At 38.5% G+C, this 9,773-nt stretch overlaps 1 protein-coding gene across 1 annotated transcript; it reads right to left on the bottom strand.

Moving 5' to 3' along the window:
* Positions 1-8,154: 8,154 nt before the first annotated feature.
* Positions 8,155-9,349, bottom strand: LOC128304976 (serine protease Hayan-like). Its single transcript, XM_053042230.1, has 5 exons — positions 9,169-9,349; positions 9,071-9,099; positions 8,734-8,999; positions 8,563-8,672; positions 8,155-8,495 (listed from the first exon to the last, which is right to left on the bottom strand). The coding sequence occupies exons 1-5, from the start codon at positions 9,347-9,349 to the stop codon at positions 8,155-8,157; spliced, it is 927 nt and encodes a 308-aa protein (XP_052898190.1).
* Between the last annotated feature and the right edge of the window lie 424 nt (positions 9,350-9,773).

The following is a 9,773-nucleotide window of genomic DNA, read 5'->3' as shown; positions in this document are numbered from 1 at the left end:
GACGACACGGCCCGCCCGTATGTATGCGTTAATATCGGTAATGCTCGTGCAACTCGCGCCCAACACATCAACCTTACCCCATTTTAATATGTTTCATAAGCTAGCGCCACAAAACGAATTTTTTCACATACGAAGTTTCAACGTACTATCATGCACAGGGATAGAGCATGAATGGACAGAGCCGCGTATAATGCAATAAATGAACGATCTGTTCTTTAGTTTTCACCGCATGATCCCAGCTGTTCCATACGGTTGTGTGCTACGCGAATGAATTTCATCGTTGCCACTTCGAGACAGCTCACATGACTGACTTTACGCCACCTTGGATATTATAGAAGATCGGTGCATAAATTTACCGTCACGGTTTGAGATCGCGCATGTACGCACAGCTAGCGTTCGTCGAAAATGATGTTTGTCTGGCGAGGCGTTCAAGGAGATATTTCGGGATGCACTTACTGCCCCCGTTCGAACAACGGGTGCAAAATTGTGTGGGAAAACTCTCGACCAACCGGATAATGGAAAGTGCATGCAGCCGGACGCACATTAACACAAAACAAGTCCCGGTAGCCAGGGTATAGTTGTGCAAATGCTTTGCACTATTGCTTGCTAACTTAATTCGCTTTCCATCCTTGCTTTCACGTACTTACCGTTGATGATTGCTTGCGTGCGTGTGTATGTTCAGGTTCTGCTTTCCCGGAGGATTCTCAATTGCCGGTATTGTTCTTAGATGAATTCGTTTCACTATTACACTCTGTTCGATTCACTCGCCGGAGTACTTTTGCATTCCAGATGTTTTTGATTGTATTCAATGCAGAACGCCTCCATGTCTAGATACCATTGGAGAATAAATGTACACATAAGATGATTCACAACGGTTGCTTTGTTTTTTTTGCGCACTTCAATCCTTCTAAACAAGATCCGTATATGTTGCACCAAAAGTAACAAATTAAACTTGGTTCTTAGAAGATGAGCACACTTGGTTCATTCACTTGGTAACTTCCTGGCGAATCGTTTAGAGCACCATATTGCAACATTCTTTTTGTGTGTTTTTCTTGAAACGCTACCGTAACATAAATCGTCTGCAATCCTTTAACGTGCAATGCAATTCAAAAGTCCTGACGGACGTCCACGTGAGAATTCACCGAGCACGTTACATAGCTCCCGGGACACTGAAACACGTCCTTCACGTCGGACAGTTACGATTCGATTCGAGAGGTCCTGCACACATCAAGTTTCTGCCGGTCGACCCTAAACTTTGGGACCCTCGGTTTCGGATCATACTTCAGCGATCACTTACCTATCTCGCTTCGTTCAACGGTTTTTCCTTCCTATCCTTTGCTGCTTCATCGCGCACACCGACCGAGCACCGCTGCTCAAAACCGTGCTGCTGTTTCAGGAAGCGATTGCTCCGAAGGGTGCATCAAGCACCAAAACGCACTAGAGCGAGATAGACCGACGCAGACCCGGTGGGACAACGCGTGGTTGAACGAGCGGGGGTTTTTTGACAAAACCAGGAACCAGGAACCAGCAGCACGGTTCTCTGGAGCGAACGCAATAGGAATACCGGAATGGTAGACACAACGTGTGCACCCGTATGTCGTTCATTCGTTTTGGTGCGGAATTCGCAAGCACACACACAAACACACACATTTTTCTGCAAGTCGAAAACGCGTTTTTAAATATCTTCACGGTACATGATGTTGAAGCCGTCCTGTAGGATCATAACAAAAAGTGAAAATGCTAATACTGCCATCTCTTAGGCCACTTACTACAACAAGTCGCATAAACCACGTGTTTGTTGCACTGAAGGCAATGTGAAGTTGATATTTTTCACTGTAGCAATACAATACCCCATCTGGAAAGATCGATCGTATAGAAAAATTTCTACGTTGGAAGAAAATTGCTCATTGATGATACTAGTGATCTATTGCTGTTACCAATTACTGTAGTTACGGCAAGTATGTTACGCGATTATCAAGAAACATGGCTTTAACATTCCAGTACTATACCCAACTTGCTTTTGTTTGGTTTAGTTAGAACGATCTAAAATCAAAACCAACAACAGCAACATTTAAAAGATCACCCCATAATAATGGTAGACCATAGAATGAATGAGTATGTGCAGTAAATAATGAGGTCCAATTTTTATCCACATCCATACACACAGCAACGCATCACTTCGCTTTCACTAATTAAGTTAAGCCAACTTACTTCCTGTTCGTCGGTATGGTTGAACGGAGCCGGGTGAATAAAATTCTGACTGTTTTCCCATCACGTGTGCGTATTCGTTTCTTTAAATCTAAAACCAAAACACCTCGCACTACTGGCAGCGAACAGGCTCATTAGGAGTAGACCAATTAGAACAATTATGGGCACCAACCCGTGACGAGGAATCGGCGGTTAGTGAAACTTCATTTCGAATACAGCTTATTCAAGGATTCGTCATTAAACTGTTCAGTTGAATAGGAAAGTTATTGTACCATCTTTTATGGTTCAATTTTTTTGTAATAATTGAAGCCCATTAGGAGCTTTGGGAAATACAGAAAAAATAGAATTAGTTACAATTAGACACATATTACATAAAACAATAGCTTTTAAACAGTCGCAATGAAGTCACATGCGAGACTAAAAACAGTCTCATTGCATGATTGCTAATATCTAACGCAAAAAAAATGTTGGATCCTCGATGCAACAAATTCGAATCACACATCTTTCGATGAGGTTATGTTCCGAAAGCATTTATCTTCTTCCCAGCGGAACCAATTTCTTACCACATGTTTCTTTCCAACGTGCAAAACCACCAGCATTGACCTTGAGAAACACGAATTTCGCCCTCTTATATCTTTTCACGTATGACACCGCGGTATTTTGTCTCGCCCGAACCGGTTTCCAGATCCCGAACTGTTCCTTGTAGCTATCTGCACCGATTTTGTTGCATGTCTTATGCTGAGAAGAAAATGAAGGGTTTTTTGTACCCCGAAATAGTATAGAGTGACCGGAACAATACACTTTCCATTCTGATGATTTTGCAATTCCTGTCACATGTTGCTAAAAATTACTGCTCCTTCAAATACCGACATAAGTCGGTAGGGAATTTCTCCAAAGATAACGTTAGGCTGAAGTTTAGTTAAGAAAACAGTTTACCTTGAATCTTCTAATCTATTCTTAATTTGAGAAAAGAAGATTGCGAATAAAATGGAATGTTCTGAAAATATAATTGTTACACGTGTTGAATGTACCCTACCCATATTCTCTTATGAGACAACGTGTGTAGAACCGCTGTTCAGTTCACACCTGCACATAAGCTGCGAATACCTACGACCAACCTGTGGAAAACTAATTTGCACTAAATCAAGGAACATAACACCTTCCTGAGTATTAACAGTCTTACCATGTTAAGCCATTGACAGGATTAACACATTCAATCAAGTTCAGGTAGGTGTATTGCGTTTGGGTTTTCCCGTTCCAAACTTACATTCACAAAATGTGGTAATTATTTTTCTACCTCTTTCTAATGACATTTACATAAGTAGATATCCATTAACGTTCTTGGTAGTTTGTGCATACCAGTTCAGAACAGCAAAAATAATTAACAAAAAGAAAGAGTTAGTGAGCTTAGGCACAAAGATTGTAATCCATTGATGAGCAGTTTTGGATGCTACATCATTAAACAATAAATTTTATCTTCTAAGCAATACGGTCAGGAAGTTCTTTTTTAATAAAAAAAAATCTTCTTCCCTGCAGTACACTCATTTGCAACGAATTAAATAAAAAGTGTAAAAAGTGAATTAAACGATGTATAACCAATGTAGATGAAAGAATTATAAAAGAGAGAAAATGCTAAAATAATTCTCATCTGCAATTGACAAAATCAAATCAAGAATTAAGTATATATTAGTCGAATTTTATGATAATTTATTTCTTCACAACATACCTAAAAAATCCTTTATAACAAAATGGAAGCACTTCAAACCCTAGGCAAGTCTCAACACACATACACATCCAACAAAGGACGCTAAATATATTTAACCCGCATTGTCACCCAACGTTCAGGTCACAAATAGCAAACTATGTCAAATTTGGCCCTAGTACCACCTTTCACATAAATCTATGTCCACCTATCCATACCGTGGTCCATTTCACCACCAAATGCCCTCGTTGCCTTTACCATAATGTACCAATCATGCGGGAATTTCGGCGGACATTGTCATGGCCGATTGGATTGTGCGTGGATTTGGATCATCCTTTAGCTATTCCACGTGACAAACTGACATTCTATGCACATGTTGGCCACAGTAGATGTGGGCACATTGACAAAATGTAGTCTTGACCGTTGGAAGCAATTAACCATTGAGATTTTTTTTACCGTACAAGGGAATAGATAGTTATTCAATGCAAAACAATCTCGTCACGATAAAACTGGTCTTGTATAATCCACATAGAATTACCCTACAATATTAAAAAAAACCTCATAAAATCCCAGCAACAACATGGAGCACCTTTCTCTCGGATGACAGTGTTTCGCTTGATATATTTTAATCTGCATTGAAAAGCTGACCACCTAGCTATCTGCTTTTTTTTAGCGTCCCGTTGGTATATTGGTCAAGGCGCAGGTTTTCATCCGACTGTACCGGTACAAAATCGCATCTGAATAGGCAAAATCAGAGAGAGCCAGAAATGACAGGCCTAAATTTCCCAAGGTTGTTGTGCCGATGAAGAATAAGCTATCTCGTGTTTAGTTCACTATTTATACACCTATTTGCAATGAAGAGCAAACACAACATACAACATCAGATACAAAATTATTGCAAGAATAATAAAGTGTACGGATTCATGCAATTTTTCATTAAATAAACATGCTTTATGTAAACTGTTGCATAAAAAGGATTAAGGAAGCCAGAGTTAATATAAGAACTCTTTATTACGATCATTGCAACTCTTTTTTCTAATAGAAGCACATAACATTATTATTTATTTCTCTCGGTGAAAAACAAATTGAATTCGCAGGATGAACCACAGGGTAGCTAAATTACATCATTAGTGAAACAGATTTCAACTAACAAATGATGATAAAGCTGGACTTCAGTTCAGTCCATTCACTGTATAAGTTAAACTTTACATACACATTCAAGAACGTCATGTTCAATAGGCATATTAAAGGTGGAGTCATATGTTACAGATCTTAAATTGTAGTGATCAACACTCGTTTAGTACTGCTCTAATGATTAACTTGATCAAAGCGTTAAAGTATGTGACCCCTACCGAGTGCGCTTGACTTGGATGACCCAGCTTAAAATGAATCGTGTATGATTACTTCACAACAATAAAAGTCTAGTCATTTGCACACAGAAACCGTACAACGTGGTTAAAATTAATTGCCGCCTTAATCACTGGTTTGTCAAATGCATGACATAGACGTGAAGAAAGGACTGCTTAAATCACGAACTGTGCTCCGAGCGGTCAGTTTATGTGACATCTAACTGCGTTTATGATTCGTTCCAGCTACCACTGGATGGTTGACCGCTTCAGCTACGCGACCCACAAACATAACGAAACAACTGCACGGCAACGGCTACTATGTTACTTCGTTCATGAAGCATACCAGATGATGCTCGCAGTACCGACTGTTAACGGTTGTCTATTAAAACTATTATACGGCTACCAGCACCATTTCAGTAGCAGCATCCCATCATTCTACGGGCTGTGCCCAAGCATGCTCTCAACGTGAGAAAAAGCGAATCTTTGCATCAAATTAAGTGTTGAAAATAGTTTGAAATAAAAATACTGTTGGTTGGATATCGGATAATCACGCAGGAGGAATAAATTACACCCAAATTCTTCCCTACCCTTGCAACGTGCATGGGAATTTCGCAGAGCGTTCGGATATTATGTAACATGATATTATCACCATTTTATTACCAATTTCGAAGTTAATTACGCACGGCAACGTTTGAGATTCTCGCAGGGGATGCCATCTTCCACACACGCATTGTCGTTACGCTTGGAATAATTTGCTTTTGCCGTCATCGTTATTTACCCCTTTGAAACTATTTCGCAACCAGGATCTCTCTCCTTGCATCTAGAATCTGAATACGCGAATTTAGATGAACCGTTCGCTGTCTTCATTAGACATAATTTATCTGTTCTAGGCCATATCTCAGGTAAAAAGAAAATTTGAATCGCATCATAATCTACGAAGTGCTCAGTATTTTCATGCACCCGTATATCTCAAAAAAGATTTATTACTTTGTGAAATGGTTAGGCGTACTTCAATTTCTTTGGCGTTATTTCTCTGTACGTTTTAAAAATATATATGCTACTTTTTTCTAGATCGATCATTTGCTAAAATTGTAGCTGCTGCTGCAATACAATCTTATAATATTTTCACACTTCACTAGTTCTCCGTAGACTATGATAATATTTGTCATTTTACTGTAATTTCCGGTTACAATTTTTTAAGTCTTTCTTGAACAATGAATACTTTATTAAAAAAAAAAAACAAATTTCATGAAGCATTTTTTAGTTTTTTTTACGAACGAACCATTCCCGCGATCACTCACTATTCTTCTTGAGCTCCGATAAAAAGTGCTAACAAATTACATTTCTTAACACAAAACCACAAAACTTGGTTGAAACACACCAGGACACCTTGTTCTCACCTTACCATTCCTGGTAAATGTCTTAACCGAAGTCTATAATTACGTGGGGAAACGATACACGCATAACTCGACGTCCTGTGTCTAATGTTCACCCTACACGCTAATTTGGTTCTTTCATTGCTAGATTTTTTTACGGAATTTCACTTTTTTTACTAAACAAATTGCATGAAACCTAGAAATGTAATATCAAACCGGCAATTATCTAAGAACTGCTTTGTTTGTTATGAAACTTAATTTAAAAACAATTTTCACAGCAAGCCTGCTGATGTAATCGTATATGACGGAAAATGAAAAAAAATGAAAACCGAAAAAAAACAATACATCCTTAAGAGCCCTGCTGTTAAATGGATAAGTTTATTAGAAACCACATTGGTACCAAAGAAATAGGTGTACCACCTTCAGTCCTTCTTTATTCTCATTTCTATTTGAATTATGATCATATTATGTCTTGAAAAGTTGCTAAAAATTTAACAACCATTATTTAAATCTAGTTATGATAGTTCTTCAAAAGGGCTATTTTTAAGAAATAAATGAATCGTATGAAATTGCGGATAAAACTAAAGTCTTCTGAATTATTTTAACTATCTATCTTAGTAAAAAATTCTTTAACACGTTACATAAATCTACCATTAAGAAACCAGGTAAACTACAAGAAGCTTAATAATACCGTCCGTGACATTACAGCAAATCCATTTTTTGTAAAACAAAATTGATAAGGCAGCCCGGAACGGCCCCTTTATGTATTTGGTAGCGGGGCCGGTTTTCACATGACAGGACCGGTACAAAACCTCATCCGAATCAATCCGAACGTAGGGCTGTCCGTATAGCAATGCTGCCGTGTAGCTTTTTCTTCTCTCTTTGTTTGGAATTTTTAGATTACTAGACTGAAATGTATCCTTTGTATCTTTTATTAAAATCGATTAAAATTTTTTGTAAACATGAATAATCTAATTTCCCCTTGAACGCAAGTTTCCTACCCCTTACTCACTAAGCAGTTTCAAATATTTGAAGGAATCGGGTTAGTTTGGATGACCGTGAACGTCTTGGAAGTGAGAATATTATCCTGGTTTGACAAACTGAATAACATGTTAAAAATATTTTCACACGTCATGTGTGCTAATCATGAATGCGAACGCCTTTGAACAGTGTTCAAAGTTATGTTGTATTCATGTCAAGAATGTAGCTGTGTTACTCATTTGGATGACGTGTAATACTTTTAGAAAAAGTTTATTAGCCTATCTACATATATTGCCATAATTCATAAGCCTGATCATTTGTATGAATGGACAAAATCTAAAATTCTTTCTCAAATCTTATCGGCATATCAATCATTGTGTTATTCACGTTGACTACAGTGTAAATAATCGTGTAGCTCATGTGGGCATCATTCAACCAACACCATTTTCCAATCACTTGCCAATAATTACAGTGTAAGAAATGTTTAAACAGCAATTAAATGGAAGAACATCAACATATATTTATTACTACAATCTGTTTAAGGAATTTCCAAATGAGGCCACACAATAGCCTCGATCCAGTCTAGAAATGATGACACCCGATTAAACACCTCTACGTGTACATTGCAGTCATCGATATGTACTGTTGGCATCCCGACCACGTACACCGTGCTGCCGAGTGTCATAAACAATGGGCCTGAGGAGCGTGCTTCACAAAACTCAATCATAGTTCGATTTTTCTTATCCTTTACACACAGTTGGGATTCAATTATTCCACGATCAAATTCCGGTACAACCGCTTTGTTTTTTGAAAGCTCCTCTCGGCATTCTTTCCTCGTTATGACGGGAAGATCGAGCCAACGGAAAGCTGCATTTTGTTCTGTAATGTTAGAAAGGGTAAATACGGTTACTAACTGATCACTGTTGATTCCCGCGAATGCTCCTACCCGGTTGATATTTAAACCACTCGCCAAGATATACTTTGTCACTGCGGAGGCTCATTTCAGACCACAAACATGCCACGATGCTCTGTCCGTTTGGCGTCACAGTTTCGCGACTACAACACGAGAAAAAACGGATTAATGATACCTGCCGGTTGGCAACTATTACTCACATACATTGGATTGCGCAGTTTTACAATTGCTACGTTGTGGTACGCCGGTTCCTCATCCAGCTTGGGATGATAGAAAATTTTGTTTATATATCGGCGACCACCTTCGTAATAGAAGACGTGCTCTGCCTCCACCATCACGAACATATGATTCGAAGGATGATCATCGGATGGTTGCATCATTTTGAGGCACAGTGCAGAAGCCAACAGCGAGTCAGAGCTTATGAAAACGGCCGGACAAAAGTATGGTTCTTCGGTTGAGAATATCTTCACCTTTAAGTTAGTGCAACAAAACACGAGTTTACTATTCATTCATTCACACAGGCAACCTTTCTAGATCTTACCGGAAAAAGCATATTTGCCAATGGACATTCTGAAAGAAAAAACAAACACACAAAATGTAAAGACAGACTCATTGTATTACACACAATAAAGCAGTTACTTTTCAGCGCAGGCCTTAAACGGTTTGGATGATCATTGTTGAACAATCTTAAAGCATGGTATCGCGGCGGATCCGAGGAACTTAGTTGGCTTATATTAAAAGTTTTACGGACATCCCCCTGACAGCCAATGGTATTGAAGGCAATAATCACATAGGCTAAGAAAAATACACCTTTCAACATGTTCAACATGTTAGCAACACTTTTTCCACCTAATTTGCACCACTGAAACGTTTCACTCGGAACCTGCTGTTCAACTGTAGCGAATATTATAAATCTCGCATAGTATAGCTCTAACGCATTAAGTCAAAATAATGTAGGCGAATGAACTTCTTATCATGTTAATCAGCATTTAATACATCATTCGTTGAACGAGCTGTGGGGTGATCGAAGATCGTTATCATGATCTGGCGATGTAATGCACAACTGTAATGGACGGAATGTGAAAGTAATAGAAAGGAGGATTGCATTTTGTAAATTTTTCAAATTTACGTTACTTGAGAACTTCAGTCCTACAGTCTTAAAATAACAACACAACCCACCTTCTTATTGAATCAGAAACAATCATTTGATAATAAATACAACGTTGCGATCGTAGTGGACGTAA

The sequence above is a fragment of the Anopheles moucheti genome, chromosome 3 (assembly GCF_943734755.1).
Source record: "Anopheles moucheti chromosome 3, idAnoMoucSN_F20_07, whole genome shotgun sequence".
Taxonomy (NCBI): Eukaryota; Metazoa; Arthropoda; class Insecta; order Diptera; family Culicidae; genus Anopheles; species Anopheles moucheti.
Note: the sequence above shows the minus strand (reverse complement) of the source record. Positions and strands in the feature narration are given on the sequence as shown.

What these genes read in the sequence shown, in the direction of transcription:
- LOC128304976 (XM_053042230.1), bottom strand. Translation starts at nt 9,349, where the DNA reads ATGTTGAAAGGTGTATTTTTCTTAGCCTATGTGATTATTGCCTTCAAT. An exon ending in TTTAAGGCCTGCGCTGAAAA is followed by an intron (nt 9,100 to 9,168) that starts GTAACTGCTTTA and finishes TTTTTCTTTCAG; the next exon opens with AATGTCCATTGGCAAATATG. An exon ending in TGGCAAATATGCTTTTTCCG is followed by an intron (nt 9,000 to 9,070) that starts GTAAGATCTAGA and finishes ACTAACTTAAAG; the next exon opens with GTGAAGATATTCTCAACCGA.